The sequence below is a fragment of the Cynocephalus volans genome, chromosome 1, assembly GCF_027409185.1.
Source record: "Cynocephalus volans isolate mCynVol1 chromosome 1, mCynVol1.pri, whole genome shotgun sequence".
Classification (NCBI taxonomy): Eukaryota; Metazoa; Chordata; class Mammalia; order Dermoptera; family Cynocephalidae; genus Cynocephalus; species Cynocephalus volans.
The window spans coordinates 282536218-282553969 of record NC_084460.1 but is presented as its reverse complement, the minus strand read 5'-3'; the positions used below and the strand labels follow the sequence as shown (position 1 = coordinate 282553969).

General features: G+C 57.0%; 1 protein-coding gene across 1 annotated transcript; it reads right to left on the bottom strand.

Annotated features, from left to right (window-relative positions):
* Positions 1 to 612: 612 nt before the first annotated feature.
* Positions 613 to 12967, bottom strand: WNT6 (Wnt family member 6). The gene is made up of 4 exons (XM_063080481.1): positions 12888 to 12967; positions 3282 to 3502; positions 2680 to 3014; positions 613 to 1074 (listed from the first exon to the last, which is right to left on the bottom strand). Exons 1-4 carry the CDS (start codon positions 12965 to 12967, stop codon positions 613 to 615), a joined length of 1098 nt encoding a protein of 365 aa, XP_062936551.1.
* Between the last annotated feature and the right edge of the window lie 4785 nt (positions 12968 to 17752).

Below are 17752 nucleotides of genomic sequence, written 5' to 3'. Positions count from 1 at the left end.
TTTCCCAGCTTGCAGACCCGGGCCTTAGCTGTGTGACAAGAGTGAACAAGAAGATGCTAAGGGAGAAATGTAGGATTTCCAGGAGAGCCCAGCATGGTGTGGGAGTGGAGGGGCAGGCAGGGACCCAGGGTGATGACCCCGAGGTGCTAGCTCTATCAAATCCACATCCATTTACACACTCTGTCCTGAGCCTGCCCCTCTGGCATCCCACAGATGAGCCCCTCTCCCAAACTGTGGGTCCAGACCCATTGGTTTAAATATTTTTATTGATACTAAATTCACCCACCCATCCCATGGCCAACAGTTATGAGGATCCCTGCATCCAGAGGCTTCGAGACTGGTTTTTTGGTTTCCACCTGGGGGCCAAGGAGAGGAAGGGCCTGTATAGTCTCCCCCAGCACCTCGCAGAACACCTGTCGGGGGCCGTCCGCGCCCTTGGCCCTCGAGGGCGGGTATATATCTCAAGCCCCCAGCCTCATTTTCCACAGGGCTGGGAGATGGACTTTCGCAGGGAGAAGCTGGGCCCGGGCAGCGCCCACTGCTGGAGGCCAGAGGTCCCGCAGGTGCCGAGAGTGGACTCTGCGCAGTTTGGAGAGCCAGGCGGCTCCAGGGTCAGAGGCAGAGGCTGAGCTCCTTTCGCACGCGGCAGCGATGGCACTGAACAACGCAGCACCAGTGGAAGCGACACAAGCAGTTCTCCTCGAGCTGCACGCTCTCCTGGCGGTGCCCGCGGCCACAGCACAACAGGTCGCAGCCGCTGAGGTCCGGAGCGCTGCTGTTGCAGGCGCGGCCGCGCGTGCCCGGAGAGCCGGTGCGCCGGTTGGGGGCGCAGAAGTCGGGCGAGTCGGCGGCGTAGAGAAGGTCGGCACGGCCAGGAGGCTTGAGCGTGCGGACAGCGGGCAACAGGGCCTTGCCGTCGTTGGTGCCCATGACGCGCGAGGCGCCGTGGAAGCGCTCCAGCAACCGCGCGCCCACCTCGCGGAACGGGGGCAGCTTCTGCCAGCAGGTGCGCAGCGCGCACGAGCCCGACAGCCCGTGGCACTTGCACTCGGTTCGCGTATGGCTCCGCACGGCCTGCGGGGAGCAGAGGAGCGGGCGGACAGATGGGGGGTGCGGGTGGGAGAAAGGCCCAGAGGCCAGACAAAAACAAGATTGGGGCGGAGGGTGAACGGTAGGGAGGAAAAGAGCAGACCAAAAAAAAAAAAGAGAGAGAGAGAGAGAGAGAGAGAGCACAAGGTGGGGAGGCGGAACTCAAGAGAGGAGAAGGAGGAAGAATGATAAGGACGGAGGAGGAAGAGATGTGGGGAGTGGGGGACAGTATGCAGCGCAGAGATTCCAGGTTCAAAGACCGGGGGTGGGGGAAAAGCAGAATGGATGGCAGGGGTGAGATTCTCCCTGGAGGAAGAGGGGGAGTGGTGGCAGCTGTCGCGGCCTGGCCCTCCTGCCAACCGGGCCCCCTCATTCCTGCCCCTCACGGCCCCAGGCGGGGCTGAGCAGAGACGCAGAGCCAGCAGCCTGGGCGTCTGTTTCTGCCACCCCTCCCCAATCCTCTCGACAGGTATGTGGGCCTGTCCGGACATTCCTCTCTGGGCCCCCTCCTCCCTGCCTGCCCGATGCCTCAAGGCCCCAACCCTAGAGAACACAGGTTGGGGGGCGCGGAGGAGCTGTCCCTTGAGCAACCTAGAACTGAGGCATAGGGTGCAGGAGGGCCCACCGTGAATGCATTGCTGAGAATGGAACCCAGGAGTCCCCCCCCCGCGCCAATTTGCTGTTTGTATTTTTTGTATCTTAAGCTGAAGTCTACGACTCACAATCCCACTAGAGATTTATGAGACAGATGACCCAGGAAAATCATCTCCCAGAGCTCAGAATCCAGGGGCCAACCTGACCCGCAGACTTGTGTGTGCCCCTCCCACTCCCTGGTATCCGGCCTGCCCCCTCCTGAAACCATTTTACTCAGGCAGGCTTCTTGCCCCTAAACAGGAGCTCCTGGGGCCCTCCTCATTGCAGAAGGGAGGGGAGAGGCTGCCATGTTTCTGGACAGGTGAGACCTAGTCTGGGGCTGCTGGACAGCCAGTTGACAGGCGACTAGAACCAGTCACAGCTTTCCTGGCCTCCAACTAACCCCATCCTCCCTCTACCAGAATTAGCTCCTTGACCTTCACTGTTTCCAGACCCTTTCTAGGCCTCCCCTGCTTTCCTGGGCTTTACCTCCAGACCCCACCCCTTTGCCCCAGCTTCCATCCTTCCCTTCAACCCCAGCCTTTGTCTCCCTCCCCTGCCCCTGCCCTGGCATCCAGAGCTCTACCCACCCCAAGCTTTGCCTCACCTGTCCTATCTCAGAGGTATGTCCTTCCTACCTTGGGTCCCTAAAGGCCTTCAGTCCTATTCCCTGAGTGCCCCCTCCCCACTCTGCCCCCTGTACCACCCAGCATTAGGCCCTCCTAGACCTGCAAGTGACTCCCTCTTCTAGGCTGGGTACTTCACCTCCCACATGTCCATCCATGCCCCCAGCCAAGCTTCCCAAGTGCCCCACCTCTGTCCACGCTCACTCCCACACTTATTAACATACTCCTACAGTACACACCCCACTCATGCCCACACTTCCACAAATACGCTCTCCCACACCAGGCTCTCCCACATTCGCACACCCGCTTACACCTTCCTGCCCATACGCACCAGCCGGCCCGCCTCGTTGTTGTGCAGTTGCACCAACGCGCGGATGTCTCCACGTCCCCGCTTGTGCTGCGCATCCATAAAGAGCCTCGACTTCTCGTCCCCGAAATCCACGTCGTCGCCGCAGCCTCCCCACTCCCAGGACGCGCTGCCGTCCGGGGAGCCCGTGAGGCCCGGGGGCCCGGGGGTGCCGGGCAGGCCAGAGGGCCGGGGCGGGGCCCGCCCGCGGGGTGCCTGGCAGCCGCACTGCAGAAGCTCACCCATGGAACAGGCCTGCGTGACCGCGTGGCTGGCGCCCGCCGCCGTAATCGCAAACACGAAGGCGGTCTCCCGAATGTCTGCGGATGCAGGGAGAGGCAGTCAGCGCGCAGGGCCATAGCTGGGGCCTGGGAACTGCGGCGGCCGGGGCAGCGGGACATGCAGCCAGGAGGGGCCTGGGAGACAGGTTCCGCGCAGCGTGTGGAGGGGCAGGCGTGGTAAGGGTGCCCACAGACCGACCAGGGGTGTGAAACCAGGCAGCCTCCCTAAACCAGCTCCTCTCTCCTCTGGTCCCCCAGCAGAGAGAAAGCAGTCCCCCGCCCCCTAGATCCCCTCTCCACACTGACCCTGCTGCAGGATGCGCCCAAAGGCCTTGCTGTGGCTGGAGCAGTTCCAGCGGCGGAAGCGGAACTGGAACTGGCACTCTCGAACCCCAAGCCGGGCACCCCGGGCTAATTCTGCCACCACTTCCGGCTCGGTCTGGCATAACTCCGCCTGCCGCCCTGCCAGCCGCCGTGCTTTCCTGCAGATGCTGGTAGGGTCCATGACCAAGGGGCTGCCCACGGCCCTGGGGAGCAGAGAACAGCAGGCCAGGGGTGTAACTTAAAAGAGGGTTGGCGGTGGAGAGGACAGAGACCAGCCCCACTCAGCCCACAGACAGGAGCTGTGACATGCCTTCCCACCCTAACTCAACTGAGTTTGAGATTGAGATTGTTTCTCTTACATTCCATATCTGTGTCCCCTCGACTAGATTCTAGACTGATAATTTCTGTAGAGCAAGGATTCAGTCTTATCCTTCTCTGCACATTTTCATTAATAAATCCTTATAGAAATTTGACTCAAGGTGAAGGCAGGTGGCACCAGATAGGCCAAGGGTAAAATTCAACAGGCTTAGCCCGAAAGGGAGATAAGGAAGAAATTAGAAGAAAGATCAAGAAGGCTGCCAAAGAAAATAAAGCATGTGTCACAAAGAGACACGAAAGAAAAGGAGGCAGTGTCAGGGAGAGATCTGGTCTTAGTGGACCACAAGCTGGATATAGCAGCTGAACAGCCCTAATGAAAGGCAGGGGCAATCCCAGGGATACATTACAGTGCCTAGGGAATGGAGCCTCTGAGGAAAGTCACGCCCCCTCTCTAGTCAAAGTTTCTCCTGCGAAATGGAAAGGTTGGGCTTTGACCTCTAAGGTGGACCCTCCCACACTGATGCCCTCTGTTCCCCTGAACTAGAGAGCAGGAGGAAGGAACTGGGGACCCAGTCTCTGAAGCACCACTGGGAAGCAGGTGACACTGACTCCTCCTGCTCCAGTGTCCATGACCTTTCCAGTGCAGGATGGCAGCCAGCCAAGCTCTGTGCAGTGGGGTGGCATAACGGATTGGGGAAGGGGGGCTTGGTAGGTAAAGAGCTCATGGAAAGTTCTACATGTTTTCAGAAGTCCTTCCATTCCTAACCTTCACTCCATCTAAGGCAAGAGCTGCCACTTGGTTTGCATATGCCAGACCCCTGAAGGTTAAGTCACTAGGTATTCATACCTGAGGGGAGCCACTCTAATCAGATTGCTCCTATTTGAGCACTTAGCTGGAATCTCTTGTCTTGAAGGAATGAGTGGGCAGAGCACTTAGAAGCAGAGGGTAATTGAGACCACTCAAAACCCTTCAGCAGAGGGCAGAAAAAAAAAAAGACTCTGGGTGGGTAGAGAGGGCATCAAGAGATAGAAAACATAGAGAAAAATGGTGGTAGATGGGTGCCAGAGGTCAAAGTGGCCTACTTTTCAGTTTTGCTTTAGCGCATATCCACCCCACTGTCCCCATTTGCTCCACAAGTACGGGCCGCCCAGGCATGTTCAGGCCCCACAACAATGAGATGCAATGGTCTTAAATAGCAGCAAGAGGAATTTAGATCTTAAGGTAGAACTCTCAACACTGAGGAGTGAGTTGCTTGAAGAGGTAATTGCAGGAAGATATGTAAGCTCGGTCTTTTGAGGTCTCCTAACACACACACGCACGCACGCACGCACGCACATGATCAGGTAGCTGTCATCATCCCTACCCAAGTAGTTCAGAAACCAGACATCTCTCCTCAGTGGAGACACTTACAGTCCAGAGGTTTCTTCATTGTGCTCAGCACCCAACCCTTTCCCAATACCGAAGAGGTGACTGATGGAGCAGTGGAGAGTGAGCCAATGGTAGGGAAGCCCAAGCTGGTTCTCAATGGCCCAGTGACCTTCAAAGGTTGATCGATCTCTATACATCCATCCATTTCCCATCCATCCACCCATCCACCCTCATTATAAAAAGATTTGAGGCAGCTTCCAGCATGGTTGTACAGGATCAGCAGATAAGACTATGAGCTCCTTGAAAGTTAGAAGTATGTTGTTTTCCTTTGTCTCCCCTGGCAGAATTTTGAGTGCTTAATTCATATTTCCCCGCAATTTTTATTGTGAAAATTTGCACATTATGAATTCTATGTTATATATGAATAATATACATAGTGTATTATACTACAGTGAACATCGCTTAATGCATGTTTTTGAATGAATGAATGATCTAAGAAGAAAGTCCTCACTTGAGCCCATATCCCAATCTGCATGTTATTTCATGACTCCTAATTCATTTCCTCAAACATTTTATTTTCCCCCACTGGGATTGGGAGGCAGGAAACAAGCTCTCTCTGCTGCTACCCAGCTCCTCTCCTACCACCTGTATGTCTAGGAATCCAGCTGAGAGACTGGACTCTGCAAACTCATCTTCCCCACCCCCACCACCCCTGACGCTAAGTTCCCCAGTCCCTCTTCCTCAATCCTGCCCTCTGCTAACTCCCTACTTTCCCAAGGTTGACTGGCCTTATCTTCCCAAGGTCACTCTGCCCCATCCCTCTCTTCTCCTTCCTCCTCCCTTAGGAAAGCAGGAGGGAGTGGGGACAAGCAAGGCAGAAAGGCAAAAACCTCTTGACCTTGTCTGCTTCCCAGGGGCTAGAGATAGGTGAGGAATCATGAGAAGTACAAGGGCAGGGCCCTTCAGGAGGTGGAGCTGGCCCTTCATGGGGTTGAGGGTCTGGCTCCATGGGCTGGCGGGCTGCCTGGGAACTAGACTTGTTTACGAGCTGGTCAGGAGGAAGGATGGGCAGTAGTAGCAGCTAGAATCCCAAGGGACCAGCTTGCTCCCTGCCCTCCTGTTCTCGCTCCCATCCTAAATACATAGGAAATGAAACTCCAGAAGGGGCATGGCAGGCGACATTGGGAAAAACATCAAACCACTCTTCTGAACCCCAGTTTCTGTCAGCTCTGGTGAACTGAGCCACTGTGGGCAAGTCAGTTCACTTTCTGGGCTTCAGAAAAATGAGTAGTTAGCATAAGAGGCTCACATACCTCCTCTAAGGTTAATATTTGACTCCATATCAAGAAATAACTCCCCCATCACACCTTTCCCTTCCTTCCTTCCCTTCTGCTTCCTGAGGGTATGAGCTTGGACCTCTGGGTCATCACTGGTCTGGGATCAGCCCAGAGATGTGCCCCTTTGAGAGAATTTGCATGTTTTGGAGGCTGGAATGTAGTGGTGGTAGGGAATATATAATATATAGGATCTGGGATTGTAATCAAACAACCATTCCTGAGCATAGATAAAAATGAGGCCAGCCCTAAAAGAAATCAATATGCAGACAGGAAGGGCAAGCCTACGGTTGGCCATTCTAACTGGCTTGGCCTGCACCAAGATCTTTCTCACAAGGATCATGGATGATAGTCAATAGTGGCATTAGAGATCAGCCAATTCCTACCAGCAACATCTGTGGACCTAATGCCACTATCAAGCATGAGAGTGTAGACCTAAGCCCTAGAGGCCCCATGGTTCTGGCCTAACCTACCTTCTCATCTCTGGATTCAGAGAGCCAAAGAGAATGCCAGAGATCACCTAGCCCAACCCCACCCACCTCACCCCCGTTATCCAGATGAGCAATATGAAAGGAGAGGTGAGGACCCTGGCCACCCTGGGTGGAGGGATTCCCATTGCAAGAAAAGTTAGGTGAATATTTTAAAGACCAAACAGGGAAATGGCTGCACAAGGTATTGGAAGACCTCAGGTGCCTTCTCACACCATCCTGCACACAGCCTCTTACTCCTAGCACAGCTGGCTAACTCTGAACCCATTCCAGATCACACCAAACAATTTCCGAATTCACAGCCACCCCATCCACACCCCTAAATCATCAGAATCTTAGCCAGCATCTCTGCAAGCTCACCTCAGATCTCACTTGCTGTAAGGAACCTGCCCTGGACTCCAGCCCCTCCCCCTGCATCACACCCCAGGTGTCACTCATTTGAAGGTGCTTGTTATCCTGCCAGTGGCATAATTATTTGTTCATGTCTGCTTATCTCTCCAATTAGGTAGAAAACTCATTAAAGACAAAAATCTCACGAGTAGGCATGATGTCTTTAGCGGAGCACACTCAGGGCTTTCGGGATCCACCAGACTTGGGTTTAGAGCAGGGCTCTGCCATTTGCTTGTTCTATGATGCTAAGTGAGTCCCTAGCATGTGAAGTTGGCACTTAGTATTTGTTGAATGGATGAAGAGACTTAACCTTCTGAGCCTCAGTTTCCTCAGCTGTAAAGTGGAAATAATAATATCCACCTACATATGCAAAAACCTGTCTGGAGAGTGGGCTTCAACAAGTGTCTTTTGTCTTCCTATTTGCACCCTTATTCATCCCTTGGGCCTGCATGGTGGGATGCAGGCAGCATTTGCAGATCCCTGAGAACACCCTTTTCTCCAGCTCTCTGCCCTTCTTTCTCAGCCTGGATCCCTGTGTCTCCTTCTCCTCCATCCAGCCCTGCCCATGGACCAGAAGCGCCATTAGGAGCCCTCCCCTTCCCCAGCAGGCACTCCTGGGTGGACTCTTGAGGCCAAAGGGATCACAAACCATGTGGATGGCCAGCCTCTGAATTTTCTCAAAGCCATCCTCCTCTATTTCCCCACCCCCACCCCCAAGGTCCCTGGACTGACCCTACCTCCCAGCAGCCAGCAGAGGGAGCCCTAAGCCCTGGGGCTGTGGGTGGGGGCTGCATGGAGGTGGGGGAGGTGGGTGGTGGAGAAGGGGCAGAAAAATGTTGCCTGACGGCTGCAGGCTGCCGCTGCCGAGGCGGCTGGGCCCGGGCCTGTGCCCGCCCGCCTGTCCTGTCCTGCTCTGTCTAACTCAGTAATTACTGCTCCCCCTCCCCCAGTCCCTACCCCTACCCCAACCACCACATCAAAGCCCGTGATGCCCCAGCTGCATTAACCCCTGCCTCCCCACTGCCCACCAGTGGCCCCCACTCCACCCCTCCCCCATCCCGGCCCAGTTTCCTTCCCTCTGTCCTTCCTCACACTTCTCTCCTCATCGCTCTTGGCAGAGGCGGGTGCTTTCCCTTCTCCAACAGACTTCACCGTACAAAAGGACTTCCTGTGGGTCACAGCTGTGGGAGGCCAAGGAAGGGCTGGACGCCTGAGGAGACTCTGTCATGTGCCTTCTGCTCTCCCATATTGGGTGGTGGGAGCACCCATCTGAGGGTGGGATGGGGGAGCAAAAGGGGCCTGTGGAAGGCCCCGTACCCCTTTCCTGATCCCTACCCCCCACTGCACACAAGGATGAGGTGCTGAGCAAGAGGCAGACTCCCAGCCCCTGCTCTCAGCTACCAGCAAGCATTCTGGGTGGCCTTGGGCAAGTCACCTCCTGTCCCTGGACCTTGCTGCACTCACGGTGTAAGTGAGAATATTGGACCAGATGCTCTCTAACTCCTTTCTAGGTCTAATTTCTAGACTAAACAGAGGGCTCACAGCTGGAGGAACCAGCCAAAGAGGCCAAGGGGTGAAGAAAAGAAGCCTCCCAGCAACCTTTCCCTCCCTCAGCGCCCCCTCCGGCAGCTCCGGGGAAGCATCGAGAAGGCACCCACACCAGGCAGGCCTGGAAGGAGGACACAGGCTAGGGGGCGCTCCTGCTGGCCTGCAGAGGACGCGTCTGTGTTCCCCAAGTGTCTCCTGCTCTGGCTGGCCCGGTGCCTCGCTGCCAGCCTGACCGTGGCCTGGCTGCCCGCCCTGCCCTCGCCTTATCCACTCCACAGCTGCATTTCTCCATCAAAGTGCACATTCTGGAATCCCCCTCCCTGCGCTCTGGTGATCAAGCCTCCTGCTGACCTTCCCCCACCAACTCCTGGCTTCTGATGAGAACAGGGCAGGAGGGGCTGCACCCCTCAGGAAATGTCACAGTGCCAGGACTCTGGTGGGCTCAGGGCATGCTCTGGCCTGGATCTAGCCAGCCTCCTTTTGCCCCTGCCCTTTTCTACTCACAGCCCCATTGTCTCCCTCCAAGGGAAGCTGCCAAGGCGGGAGGCCTGGAGCGGGGAATGGATGGCACCCCACCCCATCCCCACCCCACCCTGGAGTTTTGAGGACTGCCCAGGGAGGATCAGGGGCCCCAGATAAAGACAGGATGGGAAAGTGTGGCCAGGCCTAGCCAGGCTGGGGGTTGCAGCCAGAAAACTGGGTGTCAGGAAGAAGTCTGGGTCCTTTCCCTGTCTCCCTGAGGAGCCAGAGATGAGACTGTCCTATGCCTCTGGCTCCTGTTTCTCTCCCATAAGTGAAGGCGGGGGGGCGTGGTGGTGAAATGGAAGATGGGATGGGGGAAGGGAGAGAGACTGGTGGTGTTTTTCCTAGTGGAACAAGGGGAGGGTTAGTTTCTTTCACAGAAATTATAAAACAGAAAAAGGAAAGAGGAAGAGAGAGGAAAGGAGATTGATTTGGCTATTCCATGTGAGTGAGCTATTGTCTACATCCACTGATTGAAGGTATAAATAAAGATGGGTCAGACATTGTGAAGAACATCCTGGGGAAGGGCCGGAGGAGAGCAGGGAGCAGAGTGGAAGGGGAGGGAGAGCTGGTGACAAGGAAGCCACAGCCTCTCTGCCTCTGCCTCACTCTCAGAGACGGGTCTGTCAGGGCCACAGCATAGACTGGATGGCCTGGAGGCAGTGAGCTGGACAAGATGACCTCAAGAGAGCCTGGCCAATGTCTTGGAATCTGGGATCCTGTGATTCACAAAGATATGGTTACAGATGGTAGAGAGACAGAGAAGCAAGCTGCAGGCAGAGTTTAGAAAGTATGCATTGCATTGGGGGAAGAAGGAGGAGGGGAAAAGAAGGTGGAAGGGAAACTTCTCCAGAACCTGGAGCCAGGTCCCTGAGCCAATTCTGGGGCCTGGGCCATCCCCCTCTAGGACCCTTTTTTCCTGACCAGGACAGTTCTAGGGTCCTCTGTGCTCCCAGCCTGGCTGCTGCTAGAATGTCAGAGTGGGCTGCAGTATGCTGCTGCAGGTCCAGCTGCTTTCCTGGCCACCACTGGAGCTCTGGCCTGGCCAGCATTCTCTGAGAAGCTGGGAGAAGAGGGCCATCGAGGAGGTCCTAGACAACAGGGAACAGCATGGAAGCCCCTGGTCCCAAAGCTCCCAGCTGAAATGATACTGGGTGGGGGGATGGGGGGAGGCAGGAGGCTCGGGCCAACCAGAACTCTCAGTCCAGCCCATCAGCCCAAACCTGACCTCGGAGGGCAGGGGTGGGGTGGGGTGGGGTGGGGCAGGAGTGTAAAGAGTTCTGATCTTGCAGAGTCAAAGATCCTGGGAAAGGGAGTCTGGACTGAGACCAAAGAAATGAAGTGTCAGAAATAGAGGAGAGCAAGGCCGCCAAGGCAGGCAGGAGAGACAGGTTCTCTCCGAGACACATCTGAGGCAGTCGTGGACACCTTATCACCCCAGCCCCTCACTCTTCACCCAGCTCGCCCTGCAGCTGTGGCCATGAAGGCCTCTGTGTTCTCCCACACCTGCCCTCCTCACCTCCTCCCCCACTCTCTGCTTCCCAGCTTCAGGGTCAGTCTGCAAGGGACCAGCCCTCTCTCCCTTTGGCTTGGCTCCCACCCAGCAGTCCCTCCTGAACAAAGGAACCCCCACAGATACAACCCCCAGAAAGGTGAATCACTGAATTCAACAACACTCCAGAAACCTATCTCCATCACCCACACTGTCCTGGGCCTGGGGGGTGGGGACAGAGGTAGGGAGTGTAAGGGGGATAAAGGGATGGGGGGGGGGCTTAAGACAAAGCTCTGCCCTCCAGGAGTAGGGAAAAGAGAGACCCAAGAGGAGACGGTTGTCAGTAAAATGCAGTTTCTGGAACTGGCATAGTTGTCCAATGCATGAGGTGCAGTGGGAGGACAGAGGGACAACTTCATGGAGGAAGTGGTATTTTAACTGTAAGGATGAGAACAATTTGGACAGATGGGGAGGGAGGGAGGGAAGACAACAGTCATCAGGGCAAGACCCTGTCCCCACACCTTGAGAAAGGGCAAAGTTAGGAAATGTGTGTTTGGGGAACAAGAGAGAGATCCCTTTACAAAGTTTTGCTTGGGATCCTGGATTTTAAATTTTCACCCCAGGGACCCTGGGCAAGAAAAGCTGGGCTGTGAAGGGGGTACTACATTTACTGAATACCTCCTAAGGTCAGATCATTTTGGAGGTCATCCCACCTAATCCTCCAAGCAAGCCTGCCGGGTAGGGAGACTGTTATCCTTAATTTACAGTTGAGACTTGGGGGCAAAGAGGGGAAGTGACTTGCCCAGGGTCACAGAGCTGCTACTGCGTTATGTTAAACCAGGAGCAAAGGACTCATGTTCCCTAGCTGGGACATAGGTCGTCCTCGACTTGCCCCCTCAGTGACACGCGCGAGGGACGTCACTCCCGCACCAAGGGAGAGGGACCGCGGCCACCGCTCCCTGGCTGGGCATCCTACTCTATCTGCTCAGAAGACAGGGATCTGCCTGCCCCACTCGTTCCAAATCCGGGGGGTGCGGGGGAGGAGCGGAGGGTGGGAATCCAGCCAATCACGCGGCGATATGCAAATAGACAAGGCCCTGTCTTCTTAAGATTGGTTGACCCATCAGCGCTCTTGTCCAAGTCCCTCCTCTCTAAACTCTGAGTTATTCCTGGCTGGTCCTTGCGGCTCTGGAGACGTAGAAGGAAAAAAAAGTCTTCAGGTCCGGATCTTTGAGCTGTCCTGGCCGGGAACACACCTTCTCCGCCCCTGCCCCAAACCCCAAAGCTCAAAGCTCCCGCAACCTTCCCTGCCTCGTCTTCTCCAGCTAGGGCCAGGTCCAGAGGCTGGGTGTCGAAAGACGCCCCATCCCTTGGGTGTCCAAGCCCCCCCAGCCCACCCCCGCCTTCCACCAGATCCCTCCCCAGTTCCCGTGTCTCCCGGGCTGCACATTGTTTTTCATCCACGACCCCCAGGTCTGGAAGAGCCGGGCGCTTGGGTCCCTTTCCTGCCTTTCCTCCTCTTCCTTTTTTGGGAAAGAGGGGGTAGAGAAAGCCGGGGTCCTGACTCAGTTTCCTCTTTATATTCCCTTTCTGGCCACTACCGCCCACTCCGAAGGAGCCCAGAGAGGAAGCTGGTGGGTTGGAAGGCAAAGGGGCAGGGAAGGGGCAGCTGTTGACCCTGTCTGTCTTGTGGCCTCCTACTCTGTTCCTCTCTTTTCCCCAAATCCAGAGCCCTCCTCACACATTCCTTTCTTCGAATCTCTGACGACAGGTCTTCTCCCTGTCTCTCGGGTATCTCTATTCTATCCACCCACCAATTCCTTCGTGACCTGGATGGAGCACATACCTTGGGGAGTAGGAGAGGACGCGGGAGGAGAAAACACAAGAGAACGTGTCCAGAGGCTAGGAATTTCTAAGTGGCCGTTCACAAGTGCCCCAGGCAGAGGCGGGGAGGAGAGCCGCACGCTCCTCCGCCCAGCACCCCCGCTCCGTGCCCTGCAGCTGGGCTCTGCGAGCAGGTAGAGCTCGAAGGATGCGGGAGCGCCGTGCGGAGCCCCACGACTGGTCCCGGGGCTCCTACCCTCGCGCGTCTGGAGCCGCGCGGGGACAGCAGGACGCAGCACTCACCACCACAGTCCGCCTACTTGTGCGGGACACAGCAGCAGCAGCAGCAGCAGCCCGAGGCGGGAGGGCGCGGGCGGCAGCATCGTGACCGCTCTCCCGCCGGCCGGTGCAGGCAGGGGGCGAGGCTGCGGGGCGTCCCGGCGCGCGGGGGCCGGGGCTTCAGGGCGAGCGCGACGACGGCGGCGGCCGGGAGGCCGTGGCTCCGGCGGCGGCGGGGGGGCCCATCCCGGGCGAGGAGGGCGCGGCGGAGGCGGAGAGCGAACCGGGCAGCCAGCGCCTGTGTCTCCTGCCGAGCTCGCTCGGGAGAAGAAATCAGAGCCGGGGGCGGGGGTGGGAGGGGAGCGGGGCCGGGGCGGGGGCGGGGGGCAGGGGGGCCGTGGGGGTGGCCGTTGCGACAGTCAGGCGGCGGGACTCTCGGGAGGGAGCCGTGCGCCCCGGGGCGGCGGGTGCGGAGCGCAGCTGAGGGCGGGCGCGGGGTGCCGGGGCGGAGCCCGAGCGCGCTCGGGGCTGCGGGACCTGCCCGCCTCGCCCCCTCACCTCGCCTCTCCGGGACTGCGAGCCCCCGCCGCCCCGGGCCGCTGGGAGTCGGGGGCAAGGAGGGGCGGGGAAGAAGAGCTGAGGAATGGGGGACGGGCTGAAGGGAGAAGTTTGACAGGTTTGTTGACTGTAAAGAGAGAAAACTTCCCAGGAATGAGGGCGCTTGGGGGGGCGGCGGCTGCGATGCCGAAGGAGATGCTGGCGCGGGGGCAGGGAGAGGAGGTCGGGGTGCTCCGGGGAGGGGTGTCGAGCTCGACCCCCGCACCGGCGAACCCCGGAAGGGTCACTTCTTACTGGGCCCCGCCTCGCGCCGCACGCCCCTTCCCCAGGCCTCTGCTCTCGCTCCCCTGCCATCCCGCCTCATCGAGCCCGCGCTCGGGGGCGGGGAGTCGGGGGGAGATTAGACAGCGAGAGGAGCCTCTCGGGCCTGCGCTCCGGCGCTCGCTCGCACGTGTAAGGGGGCGGGAGAGCGGAGGTTGAGGACTTCCAAGGGACCGAGCGGTCAGAACTCGCTGCAGCCGGGCCTCGCGTGTCCGCGGGTCTCTGTCTCCCCCAACTTGGCCCGGGCGGAAGGGGTGGGAGAGCCAGCTGCAGGTGAGATGGCGTTTATCTGATTCTCTAATGCCACAAAAATGTCTTTGATGCCCCTGGCCCCCTCCCCACGGTGTGGGTGGGGGGAGATCAAAGGCCCCATGGGGAAGAGGGACAGTTCCATTCATCACGCCAAGCGGCTGGCAGCGGGCGGCAGCTGGCTCCTCCCCCGACGTGCCCCAGGGGTGCCGAGGGACAGGTGGTGCGGGACATTCCAAAGCAAGGGCCAGTCTCCATACTACCACCATCTAGAGTGGCCATTAACCTTTAAGGCTGTCCTGGTGTGGGGAGGACAGATCGAAGACCTCAAGCCCACGTGGCAGAAACTTCAGGCACCTAGAAGAAAGCTCCTGGTCGTTTGGCAGGGACAAGTGTGGGTGTCGAGGCTGAACTTGGAGACTGAGGCCACTGCCAAGAGAGACAAACACCCCTGGTGAGCAGAGAAAGACAAGATTCTGAGTCCCCCAGAGAGTGTGGACAAGTGGATCAAGATGAGGCTGGGGACCAAGGGAAGGCAACAAAAGACCACAGATGCCTACCCCAGGGTGGGGAGGCAGATCTGGGAAAGGAAGGATGAACAAGCAGAGAAACAAGAAATGGAGAAATGGTGGCCTAGGCACATGAGGAAGCCCCTGGATTTTCTGGGAGCCCCACCCCAGGGCCCTGGTGTCTAGGCTGTGTCAGTCCAATCCCTTGTACTGAGTACAGAGAGTTCAGGTGTAGGGGCTGGGCACTCTAGAGAAGGGGAAGGGCTGGGGGGTGGGCAGTTGCTGAGGGAGATAGTGAAGAGGCCTTGCCAAGTGCTGCCCCCTCCCATTTTCACCTTTAACAGCATCCAAATGCCTCGCACAGCCCTTGCACCTAGTAATTTTGTACACGGTTTCTGTTTCTGTATGGCAATGCCAATTCTGGACACTGCACATTCAAAGACCAGCACATACTCAGGCCAGATGGTGCCAAATAGGCAGCTGGAGGGTTCTGGGGGTCCCTGGAGGCTGCAGGTGCCCTATGACCAGCCCTGAGAGCCACTGCCTGGGTTCCAAACCTCCTGCCCACCCCTGCCCCCACCCTGCTACTGTTATTGCAGATTATGAAACGTTCTCCCTATCCTGCATTCTTCTCCGAGGCAAGAATTTTAATGTATTTGTCTTTGTCATCAGGGGACCTGGGCTCTGGGACCGCCCTGCCTCTGCCTGAGGAGGGAGCGCCCCAAATCTAGTCCCTGCTGCCTCCAGACCCCAGCTTCTCTCCATTACCACCCCTCCCCCCATGCCCTAGCCCTGCTCCTTGCCTCCCCCTCCTAAGACACAGTCTCTCTGTGGGGTGGATAAAAATGATGTTATTGAAACAACAGAATTGGGAGCTGTGGCAGGGAGCAGGGATCAGCTCAGGAAACTGGGGCGTTTGCCAAGAAGCCTTCTCCCCCGCAGGCGGCCTTTCTGCCCCCACCCCCCACCTTTCCTACAAACACACAGCTAGCCCCACCCCTCTTGCAGCACTTGCTCTGGCCAGATTTTATAGAATCTTTCACCATCCTTGGACTCCCCAATCCTGGTCCTTCCCCCACAGAGTCCCATTCCAGAATCGGCCCAGCAGTGCTTGCAGAAGCATTGGAAGTCTGTGACAGGCAGACCTCCTGAAGCCCCAATTCCTAGGGCAAACTTACCTCTGCATGCTCCCCTTTGCCCTGTCTGCACCCCCTGTAAGGGTTGGCTGGCATTTGGGCAGAGCCAGAGCAATGACTTCTGCCCTTACATCCCCCAAACCTTCAGAAAGATGAGTTCAGAAGTTCCTAAGGCTTTAAACCACCACTATCACCTTAGAAGAATTTTCAAGGAGCAGGGCTGGGGGACCAGGAGATACAGACTGAGGCACACACAGATCAAGATGTGGGCACACACATGCACCTTCACACACACCCACATCTGGACACAGGCTTCCAGATAACATCACAGAAACCAGAGGACACCCTCACCTCCACTAGAGAATGTTCCACAAGTATGGGTGAACACACAGATGGGCTAGCTCAGGCTGAGACATATGTCAGCCTCCCTGGAGATTGCATGCGCACACACACACACACACACACACACACACACACACACACACACACCCCACCTCTGCATAGACACACATGGAAATGTTCACTAGAGACTGGAGCATGAACACAGCAGCCCAGAAATGTGCAGCACTAATGGGCAGGTGCCAGTCTGACCCTCTCTCTACCCTCTGGGCACTGGCCACTGGGCCCCCTCCACCTCTTCCTCCATTGCTCTGCCTTAAATCCTGAGAACCTGTTAACTCCTCTTTTAGGATCCCTGCAAAAGAAAGACAGGGAAAGAGAGACTCTCGGGTGTCTGGCTATGGGGTGGAAGAGGAAGGAGGGGCAGAAATGGGGACTGTGAAGAGGGAGAGAGGCAGCTGGAGACAGATAACATCAGAATTGCTGCAGGCCAAAGCAGAGCCTTCAGTCTCTGTCGGATTCCCTCTCTCTGTCTTTTTGTGTCTTTTCACGTGTCTCTCCCATGTCCATAATGTGGTTCTATTTGTGTCTTCTCTAAATCACTTTCTCTGTGTTTTTTTGTTTTTTCACAGAACAGCTCAAGCTGCAGGAGCCTAGGAATTTGGGCCTGTGACCCTTCCCCTCCCAATAATCTCCCTCTCTCCCCAGCAATGGGACCTAACTCCCTTTCCTTCAGGAAGGTGACAGGGCTTGAGAATTCCTAAGAGCTCTGGATCTCTGGGTCCTAAGAAAGCAGAGAGAGGAAAGGTCAACCTCCTAGAGAGATGGAGGGAAGGAAAAAGATAGAAAAAGAGAGAGGAGAGAGGCTCATTTTCTTCTCCCTTCTGCATCCCAGGCAACTCTACTCCAGCTTCTCCCAGCCCACCTGAAGTCATGAGGATGTGCCTTTCCAGCTGAAGTTTTCCAGCTTTAGCCAGAGTCTTATCCCTGACTTGCAGGCCAAGTTCCCTCTGGGCCTTTGTCCAAGGGAACCCCATACCCCAGGCCCTGGTTCTCCACAGAGCCCACCTGCCTCATATCTTCCACATCTCTCAACCCTGTCCATGCCCCCACCCTCCAATCACCCCATCAGGCAAGGGAGAAAGAACTCAGGGGGGTTGAAAGAGGGGGGGGCAGGGGCTGAGGAGGGAGGGGCTGCTCTCACCCACCAGGACTGGGCTGGGGAAAGCCAGGGAACATTTGTTTCCACTTAGCCCTAGTGGACCCGAGTGGGAGTGGTTGAATGCAGGGGCCTCTCCAGCCATCCCAGCCCAGGCTGGCTCCTGTGGTGTTGACTGTGGGGTGGGCAGAATGGCCCTGGCATGGCCTTAGGGGTTCTGGGGAGGAGCCACCACCCTCTTCTCTTCTTACTGCTCCATCCTTTTCCAGGCAACCCCACCTGTCCCCTCTGCTTCAGCTCTCACCTCTGAGCTCCCAAATCCAGGTCTCTAGACCGAGCCTCTCTCTTGATTGTGTCTCTGCTGCCTGCTGGCTTCCTCTCGCCAGGCAGCAGTCAGCAAATTTGTGATGGAACCCCTATTCTGTGACAGGCATCCTGCTAGACAGTGGGGAAACAAGGGTGAGCAAAAGCAGGAGTAGCCCCTACCCTCACGGAATGGACAGTCATTAATCACATCATCTCTCAAAATAAGAAAACCGCAAGCTTGACTGGTGCTGGGGAAGAAAAGGGAGGGGCCTGGGGGAGGCTCTAGTGGGGGAATTGATCAGGTCAGGGAGA